The sequence below is a fragment of the Oncorhynchus nerka genome, linkage group LG1 (genome assembly GCF_034236695.1).
Source record: "Oncorhynchus nerka isolate Pitt River linkage group LG1, Oner_Uvic_2.0, whole genome shotgun sequence".
Lineage (NCBI taxonomy): Eukaryota > Metazoa > Chordata > Actinopteri > Salmoniformes > Salmonidae > Oncorhynchus > Oncorhynchus nerka.
The window spans coordinates 13,157,331-13,181,866 of NC_088396.1; the positions used below are offsets into that span (position 1 = coordinate 13,157,331).

The following is a 24,536-nucleotide window of genomic DNA, read 5'->3' on the forward strand; positions in this document are numbered from 1 at the left end:
ATCCTGACTAGTCTCCCAGTCACTGCTGCTGAAAAACATCCCCACAGCATGATGCTGCCACCACCATTCTTCACTGTAGGGATGGTATTGGCCAGGTGATGAGTGGTGCCTCGTTTCCTCCAGACGTGACACTTGGCATTCAGGCCAAAGATTTAAATCTTAGTCTCATCGGACCAGAGAATCTTGTTTCTCATGGTCTGAGAGTCCTTTATGTGCTTTTTGTCAAACTCCAAGCGGGCTGTCATGTGCATTTTACTGATGAGTGGCTTCTGTCTGGCCAATCCACCATAAAGGCCTGATTGGTGGAGTGCTGCAGTTATGGTTGACCTTCTGGAAGGTTCTCCCATCTTCACAGAGGAACTTTGGAGCTCTGTCAGAGTGACCATTGGCAGCCAGCTCTAGGAAGAGTCTTGGTGGTTCCAAACCTCTTCCATTTAAGAATGATGGAGGCCACAATTCCTTCGACCTCATGGCTTGGTTTTTGCTTGGACATGCACTGTCAACTGTGGGACCTTATATAGACAATCAATTATCAATTTACCACAGGTGGACTCCAATCAAGTTTAGAAACATCTCAGTTATGATCAATGGAAACAGAATGCACCTGAGCTTAATTTAGAGTCTCATAGCAAATGGTCTGAATACTTACAGTTGGGCAAAAAAAGTATTTAGTCAGCCACCAATTGTGCAAGTTCTCCCACTTAAAAAGATGAGAGAGGCCTGTAATTTTCATCATATGTACACTTCAACTATGGCAGAAAAAATGAGAAGGATTTTTAATGAATTTATTTGCAAATATGGTGGAAAATAAGTATTTGGTCACCTACAAACAAGCAAGATTTCTGGCTCTCACAGACCTGTAACTTCTTCTTTAAGATGCTCCTCTGTCCTCCACTCGTTACCTGTATTAATGGCACCTGTTTGAACTTGTTATCAGTATAAAAGACACCTGTCCACAACCTCAAACAGTCACACTCCAAACTCCACTATGGCCAAGACCAAAGAGCTGTCAAAGGACACCAGAAACAAAATTGTAGACCTGCACCAGGCTGGGAAGACTGAATCTGCAATAGGTAAGCAGCTTGGTTTGAAGAAATCAACTTTGGGAGCAATTATTAGGAAATGGAAGACATACACGACCACTCCCTCGATAATCTCCCTCGATCTGGGGCTCCACGCAAGATCTCACCCCGTGGGGTCAAAATGATCACAAGAACGGTGAGCAAAAATCCCAGAACCACACGGGGGGACCTAGTGAATGACCTGCAGAGAGCTGGGACCAAAGTAACAAGGCCTACCACCACTATGCTGCCAGGGACTCAAATCCTGCAGTGCTTAAGCCTGTACATGTCCAGGCCCGTCTCAAGTTTGCTAGAGAGTATTTGGATGATCCAGAAGAAGATTGGGAGAATATCATATGGTCAGATGAAACCAAAATATAACTTTTTGGTAAAAACTCCACTCGTCGTGTTTGGAGGACAAAGAATGCTGAGTTGCATCCAAAGAACACCATACCTACTGTGAAGCATGGGGGTGGAAACATCATGCTTTGGGGCTGTTTTTCTGCAAAGGGATCAGGAAGACTGATCCGTGTAAAGGAAAAAATGAATGGGGCCATGTATCGTGAGATTTTGAGTGAAAACCTCCTTCCATCAGCAAGGGCATTGAAGATGAAACGTGGCTGGGTCTTTCAGCTTGACAATGATCCCAAACACACCGCCCGGGCAACGAAGGAGTGGCTTCGTAAGAAGCATTTTAAGGTCCTGGAGTGGCCTAGTCAGTCTCCAGATCTCAACCCCATAGAAAATCTTTGGAGGGAGTTGAAAGTCCATGTTGCCCAGCAACAGCCTCAAAACATCACTGCTCTAGAGGAGATCTGCATGGAGGAATGGGCCAAAATACCAGCAACAGTGTGTGAAAACCTTGTGAAGACTTACAGAAAACGTTTGACCTCTGTTATTGCCAACAAAGGGTATATAACAAAGTATTGAGATAAACTTTTGTTATTGACCAAATACTTATTTTCCACCATAATTTGCAAATAAATTCATTAAAATCCTACAATGTGATTTTCTGGATTTATTTTCTCATTTTGTCTGTCATAGTTTAAATGTACCTATGATGAAAATTACAGGCCTCTCTCATCTTTTTAAGTCGGAGAACATGCACAATTGGTGGCTGACTAAATACTTTTTTGCCCCACTGTATGTAGATAAGGTATTTCTGTTTTCGCTTTGGGGCATTGTGTGTAGATTGAGGAAACATTTGTATTTAATCCATTTTAGAATAAGACTGTAATGTAATAAAATGAGGAAAAAGAGAAGGGGTCTGAATACTTTCCGAATGTACTGTATTGGAGAGTCCTTTCGTCTATGTATTTGAGAGTGGTTAGATTTATCCTGTCCCATTCCTCAGCTGTTTACCAAATAAAGTTATGATTTATCATCTCATAATTGACTTACTATCTCATAGATTTTATTGGGTGGCAGGAACGAGCTTCCATACTCATGTCATCTCGAATAGAATATAATAGAGTTCTTTATTTTCTTCTAAGAGGAAATTTCTTGCACAAGGACAAATTATACCACTGTGTTCTAAAATATTAATATAAACATATTGCTAATGAATACATTTGCGAATCTGTAGAAAAAAGCTGACTTTCAACAGGATACCATTTTCAGTGAAGAGTGTAGCTTAGCATTGCAGGCCTGTACACATAGTTGTAATTGCTTCTCCTATGGCAGATGCCATTTCATTTTACATTTGGTAAAACCAGTGGTGACCTCATGCGCTGAGATTATACAGTAAATGAACCCAGGGAAATAGATTGTACAGTATGTTTACACTGACATTCACTGAATCACAGACTCATGAGTGCAACCTATGAACTCATAAGCCTGATGCTAGGGGATTGTCTCAGGGTGCCTGCCAAGTGCCCTGCTAAAGATCAGAGAGAGCCTTCTTAATACAAATGAGATAAGTGATCAGACAAATTGTATGCGTTCCAATGGCAGCCTATTCCTTTCAGTACACTACTTTTGACCAGGGCTCATAGGGCTCCCGTCAAAAGTAGTGCACTACGGAATAGGCTGCCATTTGTAACAAATATGTTGTCCCACCTATAGAGACAACCCATTGGGCAAACCATGTCATTTCAACGTGGAAATGTGGGTAATATTTGGTTGAGACGTTGATCAATGAGATTTCAACCTTAATTCACCGACTCAAAAAGACAGACAGAGGTTTTTTGATTTCCCAGTGTGTTATCACTATGCATTTAACCATATGAAAGCTCAACCAAATTCCAATGGAAAAACAATGTCAGATTTTTGGTTTAGTTGCCATCTAAATATGTTATCACTGTGCTTTCAACCATTTATATTGCAACAAAGTTCAAATGGGAATACAATGTCAGATATTTTGTATTTATACAACTTAATGTGTTATCACTGTGCTTATCTAATAGCACAACCAAATGACTTGGATTGCAGTTGAGATCACATTAAAAGGACATAGTGCAAGTGATCAATGCTGTACAAGATTTTGTGCAGATTATTATAACAATTGTGAATATCTCCTCAGACCTGCAACCTTTGCATCGAATCAAATCAAATTGTATTTGTCACATACACATGTTTACACATGTTTAGCAGATGTTATTTTGGGTGTAGCGAATTGGTTGTGTTTCTAGCTACAACAGTGCAGTAATATAAAAAAATTCACAACAATACACACAACCTAAAAGTAAAATAATGGAATTAAGGTATATATATATATATATACAGTGCCTTGCGAAAGTATTCGGCCCCCTTGAACTTTGCGACCTTTTGCCAAATTTCAGGCTTCAAACATAAAGATATAAAACTGTATTTTTTTGTGAAGAATCAACAACAAGTGGGGCACAATCATGAAGTGGAACGACATTTATTGGATATTTCAAACTTTTTTAACAAATCAAAAACTGAAAAATTGGGCGTGCAAAATTATTCAGCCCCTTTACTTTCAGTGCAGCAAACTCTCTCCAGAAGTTCAGTGAGGATCTCTGAATGATCCAATGTTGACCTAAATGACTAATGATGATAAATACAATCCACCTGTGTGTAATCAAGTCTCTGTATAAATGCACCTGCACTGTGATAGTCTCAGAGGTCCGTTAAAAGCGCAGAGAGCATCATGAAGAACAAGGAACACACCAGGCAGGTCCGAGATACGGTTGTGAAGAAGTTTAAAGCCGGATTTGGATACAAAAAGATTTCCCAAGCTTTAAACATCCCAAGGAGCACTGTGCAAGCGATAATATTGAAATGGAAGGAGTATCAGACCACTGCAAATCTACCAAGACCTGGCCGTCCCTCTAAACTTTCAGCTCATACAAGGAGAAGACTGATCAGAGATGCAGCCAAGAGGCCCATGATCACTCTGGATGAACTGCAGAGATCTACAGCTGAGGTGGGACACTCTGTCCATAGGACAACTGTTACGAATCCCTTTTGGCCCGACAGTCTAGGGGGGATGGTAATGAGACCCGTAACATAACTCATGCAAATTATTATTGTGACAAAGTAAAAGTGTGCACGAAATAACCACGACAACAGAAATCTACCGTCAAACTCTAGGTTTATTTATAAACACACGGTAATGGGGGGAGCAGGAAAAGGGGCTGAGCTGGACCCAAGGAAAGAAAAAATAAGTATTCAAAAACACCCCTAAGCTAGACTAGCCTACTTTAACAACAGCTAACTAACTAACCAAAAATACAGTGGGTGGTCCACCCAGTTCTAACTAGTGTATTTAACAAAGTTCACCTACGGGTAGTGTATGCCCATGGGCGACTTGTCTTGGTTTCCCCTTTTCCCACCAGCAAACAAACACCCTAACCAAAAACAATACTCACAGGTGATGACAAAGTGCTATGAGGTGCTTAAACAAAAGAGAGGTTAAGACACAAAGCGAGAGTGAAACACAGAGACCTACAGACATGGCATTTACAGAGAGATTGAGCTAGAGATTGCTCTAGAACAAACAAATGATGGGGTTTTTAAACCATGGGGAAGGAACTGTGATAGGATAGGAAGTAGGAGGAGGTGTGTCTTCTGATTGATGATTGATTGTTGACTGATTGGGGAGTGATGGTTTTCACCTGTGAGGGGAGAAGGAGAGAAAAGAAACACACACACAGGATACACACACACACAGGATAACTGCATCCGTAACAACAACAATCAGTCGTATATTGCACAAATCTGGCCTTTATGGAAGAGTGGCAAGAAGAAAGCCATTTCTTAAAGATATCCATAAAAAGTGTTGTTTAAAGTTTGCCACAAGCCACCTGGGAGACACACCAAACATGTGGAAGAAGGTGCTCTGGTCAGATGAAACCAAAATTGAACTTTTTGGCAACAATGCAAAACGTTATGTTTGGCGTAAAAGCAACACAGCTCATCACCCTGAACACATCATCCCCACTGTCAAACATGGTGGTGGCAGCATCATGGTTTGGGCCTGCTTTTCTTCAGCAGGGACAGGGAAGATGGTTAAAATTGATGGGAAGATGGATGGAGCCAAATACAGGACCATTCTGGAAGAAAACCTGATGGAGTCTGCAAAAGACCTGAGACTGGGACGGAGATTTGTCTTCCAACAAGACAATGATCCAAAACATAAAGCAAAATCTACAATGGAATGGTTCAAAAATAAACATATCCAGGTGTTAGAATGGCCAAGTCAAAGTCCAGACCTGAATCCAATCGAGAATCTGTGGAAAGAACTGAAAACTGCTGTTCACAAATGCTCTCCATCCAACCTCACTGAGCTCGAGCTGTTTTGCAAGGAGGAATGGGAAAAAATGTCAGTCTCTCGATGTGCAAAACTGATAGAGACATACCCCAAGCGACTTACAGCTGTAATCGCAGCAAAAGGTGGCGCTACAAAGTATTAACTTAAGGGGGCTGAATAATTTTGCACACCCAATTTTTCAGTTTTTGATTTGTTAAAAAAGTTTGAAATATCCAATAAATGTCATTCCACTTCATGATTGTGTCCCACTTGTTGTTGATTCTTCACAAGAAAATACAGTTTTATATCTTTATGTTTGAAGCCTGAAATGTGGCAAAAGGTCGCAAAGTTCAAGGGGGCCGAATACTTTCGCAAGGCACTGTATAGTTACTGTAGGCTAACCTCAAAATGTGGCCATGGATGTGTTATTTATTTTAAGGTTGAATAAATATGGTTACATTAGTTTGTAAGATAGGCTATTTACTGTATTTAATTTTTTATTGAATTGTGTTTGGTTGACAGCTTATCAAAATATGAACATTTAAAGGATATCTAATGTTTGGAAGGTTTCATCTGAGCCACTGGCTTAATCCTATTCTTTCACTTTTATTTTTGGTTTGGTTGGAATCCAACATATAATTAAATATCTTTTAAATGTTGTTAATTGATTGCGTTGTCAAACAAACACCATCCAATATTACCTTTGTAACACATCCATGGCCACTTTTGCAAAACAGTAAATAGCCTATTAACTTGTTGACAGATAACACATTATGTTAACAAGTTAATATGTTATTTACTCTATTGCCAAAGGGATATTGAATTGTGTTTGGTTGTCAATGCAACCAAATATCAACATTTGAAGGAGATATATCTTTCGTGCCATTGGTTGTTAACGCAGTTCCATCTGTGCCACTGACTTAGTCTGGCTTTAATTCCAGTTTGTCTACAAATGAATAATTGATATGTTGGATGCATGCCTCCATCTGAACCAAGAATCAAAGTAAAGAATAGGACTAAATCAAATCAACCTTTATGTAAAGTGCATTTAATGTTTGATTCGATTTAGTCTTATTCTTTACTTTGATTGTTTGTTGAGATGGAGACGTACACCCAACATATCATTTATTCATTTGTAGGCAAACTGGAATTAAAGCCAGACTAAGTCAGTGACACATGTCTCCATCTCAACCAAACATCTAAGTTAAAGAATATGACTAAATCTAATCAAATCAAATCAAATGAATTGCACTTTGATTTGATTTAGTCCTATTCTTTAACTTAGATTTTTGGTTGAGATGGAGACGTGAATCCAACATATTAATGACTAACATTTTAATTCAAACCAAAGCTTGAAACCTTAGGCCTATACATTTATGCATTGTCTATTTTTAGTTGAACCCTGGGTTGAATTGAAATGGAAGCTGTTGATGACTTTGTAAATGCTATACTATATAGGCCTAAATAGTGTCATTGATGAAATTTGACTTATAAAGTATGGTTACATTTCATTTGCGCTTTTATACCTACCCTCTGGAATGACTTCGAATACATTTAGGTCTTAAAACTTAAGAATAATCACTCTCAAGATAACACATTGGTAGTAGTCAGTGAGTACGTTTACGTGCACAGTAATAATTAGATATTATACTGATTTTGGCAGTAGGCCGATTACACAATAGTCATGTAAACACCTTAAAACATCTGGTTTTCTGCGAAATCTCAAATTATTAGGACACCTAATCGGCATTCCAGCGGTGTATTTGATCTGCGGATGTGCTAGCACCAGCCGAGCGAGCCTCCCTCTTTAGCGCAAGCGAAGTGAGTTCGGAACAACTGAATCTATGTGTCTTATAAGCAGTTTTCACATACAAACTTGTATGTCTGAACTCAGAATCAAATATGTTTCCCCAAAATAGTGGTGTAGAAGAGAGTTTATTCTGATTAGCGATTTTCTGCATTTATCGGATTGCCATCAAGTAGCCTGATTTCAGATGTGTCCGTGTAAACAGGATTATTAGGGGCATCGATATTTTTGTAAAGCATGTAAGCATTTTAATCTAAATATTACATTAATCTGACTATCCACAATAATCTCCTTATTGTGTGCCTGTAACCGTTGAAACCTTTGGTGAGAGAACAACTGAATAGCTGTAGATAGAGCAACACTCCATAGGAGGTGCTGCCCAGCCTATATATTTTTTTTCTGATAGTGGGAATAAGGTTGAAAATCTGACTTAGTTTAAAAGGTACAAATTGAACATATTTTATACCGGGTTTGTCTATGTTGAAAATAGGTTACAATGATGACATAATCCTGTGGTTGAAGTTCCACCCTCAAACAAAAGTTTTTGTTGATGACGTTTTTCAAACAGCTTCTTTTTTTTTTAAACGTTGACTTTTTGATGACAATATATTTTCCATGTAGATTCCACGTCCCAATACGTCAACCAATTACACTAAAACAACGTTGATTCAACCAGTTTGATTCCAGTGGTTATAGACAGTCATCCATCCCTTCGAGTGCACTTTAGGCCAAGGGTGTCTGTAACCAGGAATAAAACTATATTCGACATTTGCCTGTGGACAACGTTAACGTATCTTGCACTGCACATAACTGTTAAAGTATTTTGGTTGGCTGCATTGGTGGGTGATGGAATGGCCATTTCTAGCTTTTTGGGGGCCCTAAGTGAGATTTGGTTGGGGATCCCCGTCACCTCACGGGCAAAACATTTTAGAGGAGTGGCGAGAAACTTTTACAGCTTTAAATATAATATCCTGCAATTCTACACATTTTGGCCTTCCGCCGTACAGAAAACCACCGAGCCGCAGACTGTTCACACCGTTAACATCCAGAAGGCGAGGTCAGTACAGGTGCATCTGTCACGACTTCCGCCGAAGTCGGCCCTTCTCCTTGTTCGGGTGGTGTTCGGCGGTCGACGTCACCGGCTTTCTAGTCACCACCGATCCATGTTTCAGTTTTGTTTTGTTTTGTCTATATTACACACACCTGGTTTCAATTCCCATATCTTGTTCCTTATTTAACCCTCTGGCATAAATGTCTGTTCTCTCCGTGATTGTTGGTGTCTTTAGTGGTTGTTGATTGTTCTAGTGTGTATGTATCTTCCTATTTGGAATTTTGCTTGGCTTTTTGGGGAAACTCAGTTGTGTTGCTCAAAACCTGTGTCCTGCGCCTGACTCCGCTACATCTCTGCACCCAATCGCTGACAGCATCAAAGCTGGGACAGAGAGACGGAAAAACAGCTTCTATCTTAACACCATCAGACTGGTAAATAGCCATCGCTAACCCGGTTACGCAACCCTGCACCTTAGAGGCTGCTGCCCTGTATACATGGACTTGGAATCACTGGCCACCTTAATAATGGAACACTAGTCACTTTAATAATGTTTAAATAATGTTTACATACTGCTTTACTCATCTCGTATGTATATACTGTATTCTATTCTACTGTATTTTAGTCAATGCCACTCTGACATTGCTCAATCGAATATTTATATATTTCTTAATTCCGTTCTTTTACTTTTAGATCTTTTTTAGATACTACTGCACTGTTGGAGCTAGGAACACAAACATTTCTCTACACCCGCAATAACATCTGCTAAATATGTGTATGTCACCAATACAATTTTATTTTAATTTGATTTGAAATGTTGCAGTTTTAAAACAGATTTTCTGCAATTCTACTCTTTTTTTTCCCTATGGGACAGAGAGACAACTTTGCAGTTTTAAAGCAGATTTCCTGCAGTTCATCACATTTTGCTATGACTTATGCCATGTTCATATGATATCTGAGTGAGAGTGACTAACAAAATCAACCTCTACAGGGCCCCAATTCGGCCATGATTACTACAAGGTGTAGATAGCTGGCTAGACCAACTTACCTAGCAATCTATTAAATGTTAGCTGACATGGGTTAATTAAATGACTTTCAGTGACTGACATAACAAAAGGAAGGCTGATCATGCACTACCAAATTTTGAAATTGCGCGTTGTGTAGCCTATTCTACTATCCAAACTAACAGTAAGTTTAGACCCAGACTGACTTCATAGTGGTCTTAAGCTGCTTATGTCGCTTATGCCTCGAAACGGCACTGGATGATGGGCTTCCTAAGAGCATATCCAGCAACTGCACAGGCCGCTGATGTCAACCTCAGTTTAGCATGTCTCTGAGTGCTTCTGGAAGGAAGGATGCAATTAACATTTTTCAAACTAGTCCAGATGAAATTAAAAATAGAATTTTGATGCACTTCCGGCATCTCTGCTGCTCTAATCACTTCCGAAGAGATTTGTTTTCATTATCCATTTGCTGTTGACAGTAAAGCAGCTTTTTATATAACCCCCAAAATACAATCCTCTTCATAGACTGCATTGACTGGTGTGATGACTGACGGGAGGACGACTGTTGGACGAGGCTGTTCTGTTCTGTTCCTGTGCGTAATGCGTAACAATTTCACAGTCATTTAGGTGTGGGGAAATAAAATAATGTATAACTTTCTCCAGATCAGTGACTGAAATAAAAGACTTGACTTTACCTATATTTTTTAGATGATAAAAGCAGGACTGGACAACCTTCTTAACATGCAGATGGAGGTTTAGGTCAGGATCCAACATTTGAATGCTCTTTAGGTTGTTTTGAGCCATGTGGAATGATGAGTACAGTAATCTCTGCTTACAGCACTATACTGTATTCCTGACTCTATTCTCTGTGCACAAAATGTTGATGTGCTCATTATCCAATCAGACCTCACACTTCATCAGCAATTTGATTTAGATCAGATTTACTTCCTTGCCTGTTGTTTACAGAAATGTAATTTACGTGCAGAAAATGACTCGTGTTAAAAATCCACAACAAAAAGATGAGATATAAAGATTTAAAAGATGCATAAATAAGTATTCCCCATTCAAAAAATGTAGAACTAAGAACAGATATAGCCCTTGGTTCACCCCAGACTTGACTGCCTGTGGTGGTCTGCATTAGCATCGAATAACCGCCGCGATATGTAACTTTTCAGGGAAGTCAGGAACCAATATACTCAGTCAGTTAGGAAAGCTAAGGCTAGCTTTTTCAAACACAAATTTGCATCCTGTAGGACTAATTCCCAAAGGTTTTGGGACACTAAAGTCCATGGAGAATAAGAACACCTCCTCCCAGCTGCCCACTGCACTGAGGATAGGAAACATTGTCACCATCGATAAATCTACGATAATTGATCATTTCAATAAGCATTTTTCTATGGCTGGCCATGCTTTCCACTTGGCTACCCCTACCCCGGCCAACATCTCAGCACCCCCTGTAGCAACTTGCCCAAGCCCCCCAGCTTCTCCTTCACCCAAATCCAGACAGCTGATCTGAAATGGCTAAAAAATATGGACCCCTACTGTCACGGTCGTCTTCATCTGAAGAGGAGAGGCGAGAAGGATCGGAGGACCAAAATGCAGCGTGATATGTGTTCATGTTGAATGTTTAATTAAAGAAAGAACTGAACACTGAAACACTATACAAAAACAGTAAACAAAATAACAACCGTGAAGCTAATGCGAGCTGCGCTGAAACAAGCCATCAACATAGACAATCACCCACAAACAAACAGTGCAACCCAGGCTACCTAAGTATGATTCTCAATCAGAGACAACTAATGACACCTGCCTCTGATTGAGAACCATACTAGGCCGAAACATAGAAATACCCAAATCATAGAAAAACAAACATAGACTGCCCACCCAACTCACACCCTGACCATACTAAATAAATACAAAACAAAGGAAATAAAGGTCAGAACGTGACAGTACCCCCCCAAAGGTGCGGACTCCGGCCGCAAAACCTTAACCTATAGGGGAGGGTCTGGGTGGGCGTCTGTCCGCGGTGGCGGCTCTGGCGCGGGACGCGGACCCCACTTCACCATAGTCTTAGTCTGCCTTATTGTCCGCCTCCGTGGCTTTCTAACCATGGCCACCCTTCTCAATGACCCCACTGGACAGAGGGGCGGAAGATCTGGACAGAGGGGCGGAAGCTCTGGACAGAGGGTGGAAGCTCGGGACAGAGGGGCGGAAGCTCGGGACAGAGGGGCAGGGGCTCTGGCGCCTCTGGGCTGAGGGGCTCCGGCGCCTCTGGGCTGAGGGGCTCCGGCAGCAGCGCCGGACAGGCGGAAGACTCCGGCAGCAGCGCCGGACAGGCGGGAGACTCCGGCAGCAGCGCCGGACAGGCGGGAGACTCCGGCAGCAGCGCCGGACAGGCGGTCATCCCCCTCTTCAAAGGGGGAGACACTCTAGAGCCAAACTGTCATAGACCTATATCCATCCTGCCCAGCCTTTCTAAAATCTTTGAAAGTCAAGTTAACAAACAGATCACAGACCACTTCTAATCCCACCGTACCTTCTCCGCTATGCAATCTGGTTTCCGAGCTGGTCATGGGTGCACCTCAGCCACGCTCAAGGTCCTAAACGATATCATAACCGTCATTGATGAAAGCCAGTACTGTGCAGCTGTCTTCATCGACCTGGCCAAGGCTTTCGACTCTGTCAATCACCGCACTCTTATCGTCAGACTCAATAGCCTTGGCATCTCAAGTGACTGCCTCGCCTGGTTCACCAACTACTTCTCTGTCAGTGTGTCAAATGGGAGGGCCTGTTGGCCGGAACTCTGGCAGTCTCTATGGGGGTGCCACAGGGTTCAATTCTCGGGCCGACTCTTTTCTCTGTATATATCAATGATGTCGCTCTTGCTGCTGGTGATTATCTGATCCACCTCTACACAGACGACACCATTCTGTATACATCTGGCCCTTCTTTGGACACCCTAACCCAAACCTCCAAACGAGCTTCAACGCCATACAACATTCCTTCCGAGGCCTCCAACTGCTTTTAAATGCAAGTAAAACTAAATGCATGCTCTTCAACCGATTGCTGCCAGCACCCTCCCGCCCGACTAGCATCACTACTCTGGACGGCTCTGACTTAGAATATGTGGACAACTACAAATACCTACGTGTCTGGTTAGACTGTAAACTCTCCTTCCAGACTCACATTAAGCATCTCCTATCCAAAATTAAATCTAGAATCGGCTTCCTATTTCGCAAACAAAGCCTCCTTCACTCATACCCTCGTAAAACTGACCATCCTACCGATCCTTGACTTTGGCGATGTTATTTACAAAATAGCCTCCAACACCCTCCTCAACAAACTGGATGTAGTCTATCACAGTGCCATCTGTTTTGTTACTAAAGCCCCTATACTACCCACCACTGCGACCTGTACACTCTCGTTGGCTGGCCCTCACTGCATATTCGTCGCCAAACCCACTGGCTCTAGGTCATCTATAAGTTTATGCTAGGTAATGCCCAGCCTTATCTCAGCTCACTGGTCACCATAGCAACACCCACCCGTAGCACGCGCTCCAGCAGATATATTTCACTGGTCATCCCCAAAGCCAACACTGCCTTGCCTTCCAGTTCTCTGCTGCCAATGACCGGAATAAATTGCAAAAATCACTGAAGCTGGAGTCTTATATCTCCCTCTCTAACTTTAAGCATCAGCTACCATAACAGCTTACCGATTACTGTATCTGTACACAGCCCATCTGTAAATCGCACAACCAACTACCTCACCCCCATATTATTACTTATCCTCTTGCACTCCAGTATCTCTACTTGCACATCATCATCTGTACATCCATTACTCCAGTATTAATGCTAAATTGTAAGTATTTCACATCTATGGCCTATTTATTGCCTACCTCCCTACTCTTCTACGTTTGCACACACTGTACATAGATTTTTCTATTGTGTTATTGACTGTACGTTTGTTTATGTGTAACTTTGTGTTTGATTTTGTCGCGCTACTTTGCTTTATCTTGGCCAGGTCTCAGTTGAAAAGGAGAACTTGTTCTCAACTGGCCTACCTGGTTAAATAAAGGTGAAATAAAAATAAAAATATTGTGTGTAGATTGATGAGGGAAAACATTTTTAAAATACATTTTAGAATAAAGCTGTAATTTAACAAAATGTGGAAAAAGTCAAAGGGTCTGAACACTTTCCTAATGCACTGTATATGTTGGCTTCCCCCTGAGAAGTATTTGGCCTAAAAACCATAACTGTCATCTCAACCCTGTTGAGAAGTACTGGGGGCTCAAACGGATGTGATTGATGAACCATATGGCATAGAACAGTATCATGCCAGTAATGTGCCCCACTAGACATGTGGAGGCCTTTGCTCTAGTGTATTATGTAGAGATTATGTAGAGATTATATCCTTATAGGACACATCACTGCACTCTATACTCTTCTGTAAACTGGTCATCTCTGTATATCCGTCGCAAGACCCACTGGTTGATGCTTATTTATAAAACCCTCGTTCAACACCCGTTCTACCAGTCATATTCTGTTAAAGGTCCCCAAAGCACACGCATCCCTGGGTCGCTTGTCTTTTCAGTTTGCAGCAGCTAGCTATTGGAACGAGCTGCAACCAAACACTGAAACTGGACAGTTTTATCTCCATCTCTTCATTCAAAGACTCAATCATGGACACTCTTACTGACAGTTGTGGCTGCTTTGCCTGATGTATTGTTGTATCTACCTTCTTGCCCTTTGTGCTGTTTGTCTGTGCCTAATAATGTTTGTTCCCTGTTTTGTGCTGCTACCACGTTGTGCTGCTGCCATGTTGTGTTGCTACTATGCTGTGTTGTCATGTTGCTATTTTGTTGTCTTTAGGTCTCTCTTTATGTAGTGTTGTGTTGTCTCTTTTGTTGTGATGTGTGTTTTAACATTTAACATTTAAGTCATTTAGCAGACGCTCTTATCCAGAGCGACTTACAAATTGGTGCGTTCACCTTAAGACATCCAGTGGAACAGCCACTTTACAATAGTGCATCTAAATCTTTTAAGGAGAGGGGGTGAGAAGGATTACTTTATCCTATCCTAGGTATTCCTGAAAGAGGTGGGGTTTCAGGTGTCTCCGGAAGGTGGTGATTGACTCCGCTGTCCTGGCGTCGTGAGGGAGTTTGTTCCACCATTGGGGGGCCAGAGCAGCGAACAGTTTTGACTGGGCTGCGCGGGAACTATACTTCCTCAGTGGTAGGGAGGTGAGCAGGCCAGAGGTGGATGAACGCAGTGCCCTTGTTTGGGTGTAGGGCCTGATCAGAGCCTGGAGGTACTGAGGTGCCGTTCCCCTCACAGCTCCGTAGGCAAGCACCATGGTCTTGTAGCGGATGCGAGCTTCAACTGGAAGCCAGTGGAGAGAGCGGAGGAGCGGGGTGACGTGAGAGAACTTGGGAAGGTTGAACACCAGACGGGCTGCGGCGTTCTGGATGAGTTGTAGGGGTTTAATGGCACAGGCAGGGAGCCCAGCCAACAGCGAGTTGCAGTAATCCAGACGGGAGATGACAAGTGCCTGGATTAGGACCTGCGCTGCTTCCTGTGTGAGGCAGGGTCGTACTCTGTGGATGTTGTAGAGCATGAACCTACAAGAACGGGCCACCGCCTTGATGTTAGTTGAGAACGACAGGGTGTTGTCCAGGATCACGCCAAGGTTCTTAGCGCTCTGGGAGGAGGACACAATGGAGTTGTCAACCGTGATGGCGAGATCATGGAACGGGCAGTCCTTCCCCGGGAGGAAGAGCAGCTCCGTCTTGCCGAGGTTCAGCTTGAGGTGGTGATCCGTCATCCACACTGATAAGTCTGCCAGACATGCAGAGATGCGATTCGCCACCTGGTCATCAGAAGTTTCAGAATGTTTTGTCGTATATTTGTATTTCATTTATTTGTATTTTTAATCCCAGCCCCCGTCCCCGCAGGAGGCCTTTTGCCTTTTGGTAGACCGTCATTGTAAATGAGAATTTGTTCTTAACTCACTTGCCTAGTTAAATGAAGGTTAAATAAAAAATATAAAACATACTGATGAGCAGCACAAGTTCTGCCCTACACAGGTTACCATTTCTGCTTTTGTAATTATGTTTCATGAACTGCCATGGACTTGCTAGCCTAAAAAATGCTTATAATGACAATACTGTTCATTCAGGTGTCAACACCCGGACACAGAAGTGTGTTAAGTTAGTTCTCAGAAGCATTGTTTTTATGTGCTTTTATTTCTGTTCACTGGTCTCTCTATCAAAGTACATCCTTATGTGTCTCTAAAATAGATTCATAAAATCAATGTTAAACAATTGAATTATCTCAGTGTCAGTGACATTGTTGTGTTTGTTCAAACTGGCATTGATACACAAATGAACATTATTCAATATGTAAATGCTGTTACTGGTAGGCAATGCATCACGTAAAGGTCCAATGCAGCTGTTTTTATCTCAATATCAAATTATTTCTGGGTAACAATGAAGTAGCTTACTATGATTGTTTTCAATTGAAATGGTCAAAAATAAACAAAAATAGCTTCTTAGCAAAGAGACATTGCTCAAGCAAGAATTTAGCTAGGGCTGTCTGGGAGTGGTCTGAGTGGGAGGAGAAAAACGGAACATTTGCTGTTATTGGCAGAGGTTTGGAACACAACTCCCTCCCACCAAAACTGGCGGAAATTTCAGGCGGTCTTTTCAAACAGCTCTTACACTAAAAAGGCATTATCATATTATTCCAACCTCATAGTGTAGAAATATAAAACACATGTTTTTGACTGCACTGGGCCTTTAAAATAATGAACTTACACTGTTTTAGTTGGCTACGTTGGGGTGATAGCTCCCCATCTTTTGTATTGCCTCATGGTTTACCTGAGCTCCAGTCTGCAGAGAGAGAGAGAAGAGAGAGAGGGAGAGAGAGAGAGAGAGAACAAGGTCAGGCCAGAGTGGCTAGGCTGACAGGTCAAGGCGGAGCGGAGTGGTGCAGCGATGGCAAGCTGCTACAACAGGGGCTTTACTCTGAAAGCCATACAAAAAGAGGGAAACACAATGGCTTAGCACCAGCTATCTCCCACTTAGAGAAGAGTCTGGACACCAGTGATGTCATTGTTGTAATCTCATGCAGGATTGGTGGATAAATGGTTGCTCAGTTGTTAAAATCAACAGAGGGAGTGAGTGTGCATTTGTAAGGCTGTTCCTGTCATCGTGAGAAGGTAGACTGCCTTGCAGAGTGTGTGCCTGTCCCGGCAGCAGAGGCACACAGGTACTACGGAGCTCAGCTCAGCCTCCTGACCTCGGCTCAGCAGCACTCTTAAGTACAAGAGGACACCTTAAGGATATGTTCATGCATTCTGCTGGAGGCTTGGGTCCTAAAAGTCGTTTTTATTCTTTAAAGGTATAACCTTGCTCTGTTTACTCTGTAATGGTGTGACTATGCTCTGCTCTCTGTTCTGCTCTGTGTTTGGGAGGATGTTCTTCGCCAGATGTTCTTAAGGCTATCTAAGGTTAAAGTGTGTGTGTGTGATGCTGATGTTTCCTGTTAATGCTAAAAGCCTTTTAGATATATCTGTACAACTCAGTGTCAAACAGCTTCACTTTATCATGCTTGCAGTATCCTGTGCTTTAATGACGTCAGGGCAAAGTTAACACAACGAAGTATACTATTTGAACGGTGTAACGTTAATAGCGGAGTGAACACTGTATTGAAGGGTACAGTAAGTACACCTCTCAGAGATAGGAGAAGATAGAGGAGAGATAGAGGGCAGCCAGTGGGCCGAGGTGGGAGAGATAGCCTGTCCTGCTGATGTCAGCCATTGATCCTTGGGATACAGGAGAGGAGATGAGTGCACCCATATTAATTCTGCACCAGCAAAGGCAAAGCCTGCTTGCCATTTTGTATTACAGAGCCTGTAGGGATGATATGTTTTTGGACATCCTTGTGATTCTTATAGAGGTGCCAACTTTGTTGCGGGAAAAGTGAATGGATGTTGAAGGACTGTAATTCTTTGTATTATGTACTATGCAAAGCTGAGCTCATCTGAGCAGTTGACGCTGATCTTGGTTCAGTTTAGCCTCCCCCCACTAATGGTTAAGGTTAGGATTGGGGGAAGGGAAGCTGAATCTAGAACTGTACCTATGGGAAACTTCACCCCGGGGCCATCTGAGCACGGTGTTGTTGTCATTATGAGGCTGCTGGTGCTATTGCTGCCAGAGTGAACATCTGCACGGATCAGACCCCAAATTATGTCTGCCTCATCCAATTAAATCACTTGGGCTGCCCCCACTAATCCCGCACAGTCCTCTGCTCTTAAATATGCCTTTTGCCTTTGAGTGCACAGCGCTTCCACAGTGCGAGTTAGGCCAACACTATTCCACATCACCACCCTTTCTATTTTCACCACCGTTGTTCATGTATTGTAGCCTGCTGATCTCTGGTCATCTTTTTTTCTCTCTTGTCATTCATTCCTACAGTATGTCATGCTGCTGCTGTATGCTCGAGGTCATTCTCATTGGGAGTGTTGGATGTAGTCACTATCAAATCAAATGCATTTATAAAGCCCTTCTTACATCAGCTGATATCTCAATGTGCTGTACTGAAACCCAGCCTAAACCCCCCCCAAAACAGCCTAGCGATGCAGGTGTAGAAGCACACATGTAGTGTTGGATGGAGTGTTGGATGTCACACCAGGTTAGCCAGAAACACCACATAGAGAGGTGTTGTAGTTTGGGGGTAAAATAGGTCACAAGCCATTGCTTCCTAAAACACACTACATGAACACTTTACACGCGCAACAATACACGCCTTGGCCTGCTATATTGTACAGACAGCGTAGAACGCTACCCATGACAAACATGAACACTTCCGGGTGCACACAGACAAAACTGAATACAGGGAGAACACATTTCAATGGAAGCTAATGTACTGTGCAGCCGGGACAAAGAGGACTAAGTAAGTAAATGTTCTGTTAATATATCGCTAAGCAAAATGCGCGGGGTGCACTTTAATCCTGAAGCACTGTACAGACTTTGATCCCTCCTGTGTATCAGCATGCAGATTACCAACCTGGGTCCTGGCCACGGAGCCTGACCCATGTGCCACAGCAGCTGTGGAAGGACAGCAGTGTCCTTCAGAATCCAAATGGGCCCTTATGTCCTTGCGCTGGTCCAGCGCCAGAGCTTCTGTTGGAACTAGGAACACAAGTATTTCGCTACTCCCGCAATAACATCTGCTAAATAAGTGTATGCGACCAATAACGTTTCATTTGATTTTGATTTTGATTTGATGTCCAAGACAGGTTTCAGAGAAACATGAGCCAAGGCAAACCAGAAATGCTAGATCTATACAGCACATGTAATCAATGATAACACACTTCACCCATACTTCAGTTGTACTGTAGATGTCATTTGTAGATGAACCTCTATGCTCGTGTCTGTGTTGTGGGAGTGACAGGTCTGATAGCAGAGTGTGCTACTGCGTCATTGAAGCACTACAGTAGTGTGTGATGTGTACTGTAATGCTCCCAAGTCCTGATGTTTGCTCGACCACAGAAATGCTGCTGCGCTGTAGTTACAGCTTGGATGTACTCTTACTGCACTTGATGAGACCTGACCATTAGTACATTATTCTACAATAGATTGGTTGCGTCCCAATGGGCACTGGTCAAAAGTAGTACGCCGAATAGGGTGACATTCGAGACGCGGCCATGGACTTGAGAGATATCATCAATGCTTTCGAAAACTTGATCTTTGACCTCTGAACTTTTTGTCTTTAATTGTCTCTGTTTTTTTTATTATTTTATTTTTTCTCCCCTTTTTCTCCCCAATTTTGTGGTATCCAATTGTTAGTAGTTACTATCTTGTCTCATCGCTACAACTCCCGTACGAGCTCGGGAGAGACGAAGGTCGAAAGCCATGCGTCCTCCGAAACACAACCCAACCAAGCCGCACTGCTTCTTAACACAGCGCGCATCCAACCCGGAAGCCAGCCGCACCAATGTGTCGGAGGAAACACCGTGCACCTTTCTGAATCCGAGAATCCCCCCCCCACAACCTGTTCACGCACATGACATCCTCATACTAGAGTGCGTTTTGCGTGAGAGGCCTGGCTGAAGAATCAAAGCAGCTGTCTTCAAAGTTTCATTTAGCTTTTTTGCCACATCCAGCATGGTTCTCACGCACTTTGTTTGGTTTACACTATAGAAGCTTTTAGTAATAAAAAAAATGTTTTTACTTCTTTTGTTTACTAAGTAGATTTAATTTGTCAGTTTCGGACTATGTTAGAGAACCCATCCACACAAAGCTGATTCTGTCATCCTTAGTGCACACAGATGTACAACATACCGACTTTGTCAATGTTTCACATTTCTTGTGCTTGGTATGAACATGGTGCACTAACTGTGTTTGAAGAATATAGCATAACTTGTTCAACTGGCTTCAGTTCACTCGTAACGGCTCGTAACAACTACCCGTGGAAAGATGTTGTGTGATATCCACGTCATGATGCCCTGTCCAAGTTGCCCCAGTGAAGCAGTGAGACATGGGACCCTGTTTTTTTATTGATTGTGTTCAGGGTGTGCTAATTGTATACAGCACTATTGACAGGCCAGACCTTCTTATTGATTTACTGCAGCGCTGGTGCTATAATACTGATATACACTGAGTGTACAAAACATTAGGAACACCTGCTCTTTCCATGACATAGACTGGCCAGGTGAATCCAGGTGAAAGCGATGATCCCTTATTGATGTCACCTGTTAAATCCACTTCAATCACTGTAGATGAAGGGGAGGAGTCATGTTAAAAGAAGGATTTTGAAGCCTTGAGACAATTGAGACATTGTTTGTGCATGTCTGCCATTCCTGGGGCGAGATGGGCAAGACGAAAGATTGAAGTGCCTTTGAACGAGGTATGGTAGCAGGTGCCAGTCAAGAACTGCAAGAGTGCTAGGTTTTTCACACACTTTTCACAAAGTTTCCCATGTGCATCAAGAATGGTACGCCACTCAAAGGACATCCAGCCAACTTGACACACTTGTGGGAAGCATTAGAGTCAACATGGGCCAGCATCCATGTGGAATGCTTTCGACACCTAACTCGTTGTCAGTAATGAGGTTATTACTGCTAGTTCTCCGGAACACTCCGTAGGCTTCGGCGGTTAGGGAGAAGACAGCTATTTGGGTCACACATTTGCATAGACATGCTGACGTTGTAATTTATGTCAGGAGAAGAGGGATCTGGATCATGTCTTATACAAACTAAATGTCACATTTTTTAACACATAAAATGCTTATCTTTTGAATTAAGTGCTCTCATGCCTGTGAGCCTATGTAGGCGTGTGTGCCTATGTGTGTGTCTGTGTGTGTGGTGACTCATATAGAGAGAGACTCATATATAGAGCACATGGTACAACAAACTACCGGATCTTTCACATATATCTCCGCGCATTCATCAAACGTTAGCAACTTTCCGGTTAATGTTTGCAGGCCTGTCCAATGTTGCAGTATGTTTCTGACAGTTCATACTGATAAACCAATCAAAGAGTAGATCTGTTGAGCAGGATTGACAAAACATTCAAGGACTCTTTGTTGGGGGCAGTATCATTGAAGTGCTGCACTTAGCTTACTAGAGCCTTCCCACAATTCACTTGCTCTGCCTGCTACTCCATGCCCCTGTGTGGAAAGGCCAAGGTGTTAGAGGGAATACATCTTCATCTGGCCATGCTTCTCTCTCTGCTGTGTGCAGCTCTCTCTCTTATGTCTCCTCAAAGGCTCCCTCACAGGCAGTGTATGTACCTCTTGCAGAAATCACTGAGTGGGCTGGTGACATGCACTCTTCTGCTCCATCCTGCAGTACCAGACCCCCCCCCCCCCCCCCCCATCTCCTGGGAGTTCTGGTCATAGACCTCCGAGCTGCCACCTGCACACATTAGCATTAGCATATTAAGTGAATGGAAGGCACTCAATAAGGCATGTTAAAATATAGAGCTGTGAACTACTGCGAAGGCTCTCAATAAGGCATGTTAAAATATAGAGCTGTGAACTACTGCGAAGGCCCTCAATAAGGCATGTTAAAATATAGAGCTGTGAACTACTGCGAAGGCTCTCAATAAGGCATGTTAAAATATAGAGCTGTGAACTACTGCGAAGGCTCTCAATAAGGCATGTTAAAATATAGAGCTGTGAACTACTGCGAAGGCTCTCAATAAGGCATGTTAAAATATAGAGCTGTGAACTACTGCGAAGGCTCTCAATAAGGCATGTTAAAATATAGAGCTGTGAACTACTGCGAAGGCTCTCAATAAGGCATGTTAAAATATAGAGCTGTGAACTACTGCGAAGGTACTCAATAAGGCATGTTAAAATATAGAGCTGTGAACTACTGCGAAGGCTCTCAATAAGGCATGTTAAAATATAGAGCTGTGAACTACCGCGAAGGCTCTCAATAAGGCATGTTAAAATATAGAGTGAACTGAAGGCTCTCAATAAGGCATGTTAAAATATAGAGCTGTGAACTACTGTGAAGGCTCTCAATAAGGCATGTTAAAATATAGAGCTGTGAACTACTGCGAAGGCTCTCAATAAGGCATGTTAAAATATAGAGCTGTGAACTACTGTGAAGGCTCTCAATAAGGCATGTTAAAATATAGAGCTGTGAACTACTGCGAAGGCTCTCAATAAGGCATGTTAAAATATAGAGCTGTGAACTACTGTGAAGGCTCTCAATAAGGCATGTTAAAATATAGAGCTGTGAACTACTGTGAAGGCTCTCAATAAGGCATGTTAAAATATAGAGCTGTGAACTACCGCGAAGGCTCTCAATAAGGCATGTTAAAATATAGAGCTGTGAACTACCGCGAAGGCCTGAACAGAGTTGAGATGATAATTCAGTGCCCTTGTCCGGCTAGCTGTGTGTCTGGGGAAGCAGCAGTTCGTGATAGAGCTGGCCAATGTCTGCTAACAGAACAGCAGAAGTACTCTCATTTAGACAGCACACCATGTAGGGTTTGTGTTCAACTGAAGCAGGGGCAAGACATCTTGAAGTTGTTGGGTTGTTGGATTTCCGTGCCATCTCTGTTATTTGTACATTCTTATTGTTTGCAGCAGCAACATAACATTTGGACTTCGAAATATAACAGCCACCCTGAGACCATAGCCCAAGTCATAACAATGACAAAGCATAATTGTGGGATTGTAATCTACATTGATAACACGTCACATCCGGACAAAGACTGCTCGGTTGGAGGTTGTAATTCCTAGGGTTTCGAAGGGGAAATCCCTTTAAATTAGATTTGTGAGCATCTTGCTGTGTCGTGACACCCATCTGTCTCTCGCTCTCTCTCTCTCACTCTCACACACTGTTTCTCTCTCTCTCATCATCCTCCCTGCCGCCTTACATAGGTGGACATGTGAGGTCATCAAATCAGCAGCACTCACCACTAATACCCCCACGTCTCCCTCTCATCAGCACCACACATCTGACACGTTCACACTTCATTTAGACACTTCTTCCTCCGTCTATTGTTTTGAAGAGCAGAGGATTCGTTGCACAATGATTGTGTGGTGTAAGGTGCCATATGTGTTCAAATGTGTTAAGTAACTGCATCACAGTTCATTCGCAATAGGACTGAGTGGTTGTTCGTTCTGATAAGGGTTTTTAGAAGAGGCGCTTTTAGTCAGACTGGGGCTTTGCCAAACAGGAAACGCCGTGTGTAAATCTACACTATCCAGCTGTCTTTTTGTCACCATTTAATGACCTTTTCTGAGGTCAACTTACTTCTCACAAAGGTCTTATATACCCTTTCTGTTTTGATGTTACAACCTCGCTCACTTCTATAGCCCCAATGCTTATTGTAGCTAACGTGCCAGTTTATAATTCTTGATAATATGTAAGTCTGTCAACGTTATTTGTCAGTAATAAACTATACTTTGAGTACTTTTTTTTGTTGACCCTGGAGTAGATTATTGTTTGAGCTGGAACATTGAAATGCTTAGGTGACCTGGCTCCCATGAGCATGCAGCTAAGACAACAAGCATAACGTGCTATTCTGATGAACCAAAGTGTGATATAGCTACTGAAAATATTCCCTAGTCCGACCATTACTCTGTTCCAGCTGGTTGATAGGGGTTATTAGATAAGTACTGCCATCTTGTCTATTTCAAATCTTCTCTCATTGATCGAGACAGCTGAGTGTCATCGTGACCTGCAGCACTTTGGGGTGGACACCCACCTGTCTCAGTCAATGAGAGAGACGATTTGAAAGAGACAAGATGGCGTCGTACACATTGTTGGATTACTTCATGGAGCAAAACATTTATTTTTATTTCATAACGGACATTGGTTGTCTTCCAAGTCGCGAATTGAGGGAAGTATCGCCAAGTTAAGGTTGGTGCAAAAATAATCTGTGCTACGCCAAACAGTACCTAACCTGTATTGGTTAATGGCGCGTCACATTAGCCGTTTACAATCTGCTAGCTAAGTGTGATCAGTGTGATTCAGTGCACCTCAAAGCAACCACGCCAAATGAGACTCCTGGCTGTTATCCAGTCTTTCAGAAAGCAATAATATTCTCTTGGGGAAGATAATGACTACATTTACATAATGACTATATGGATTCAACATTCCAATTATGTCATTTCAATCATTTCAGTTTTTTTCTCTCCTTCACAGAGAAATGATGAAGAGGCTGTGGTGGACAGAGGTGGATACCGGTCCATGGTGAAAACCAATTTTGAGAAGGAGGAACTCGAAGGTACATTGACATTATGTTGTACAATACCTTAAGTTAATTGTGTGGAAGCCTGAAAAGAAGGTTAGAAGGCAACCAACCCACAGGGCCAATTGAGAGAAGGCTGTTGTTATCAAGACTGAGGCTGTCCTAAAATGGACACCGTACCCGTGAGAC

At 42.5% G+C, this 24,536-nt stretch overlaps 1 protein-coding gene across 6 annotated transcripts in view; it reads left to right on the top strand.

Moving 5' to 3' along the window:
• The window catches only part of LOC115143773 (sodium-driven chloride bicarbonate exchanger-like), a 63,277-nt gene that overhangs the window by 2,443 nt on the left and 36,298 nt on the right, over positions 1 to 24,536 (top strand). For 3 of the 6 annotated variants that reach the window (XR_003865731.2, XM_029684275.2, XM_029684523.2), the window contains exons 1-2: positions 16,823 to 17,031; positions 24,302 to 24,383. Coding sequence is in view for 5 of the 6 variants with exons in the window: in XM_029684275.2 (XP_029540135.1) it covers positions 16,975 to 17,031; positions 24,302 to 24,383 (139 nt within the window). In the remaining variant the exon portion in view is untranslated. Of the gene's footprint in view, positions 1 to 16,822; positions 17,032 to 24,301; positions 24,384 to 24,536 lie in introns of those variants that run through there. The other 3 variants (XM_029684440.2, XM_029684615.2, XM_029684360.2) reach the window with 2 other exon arrangements.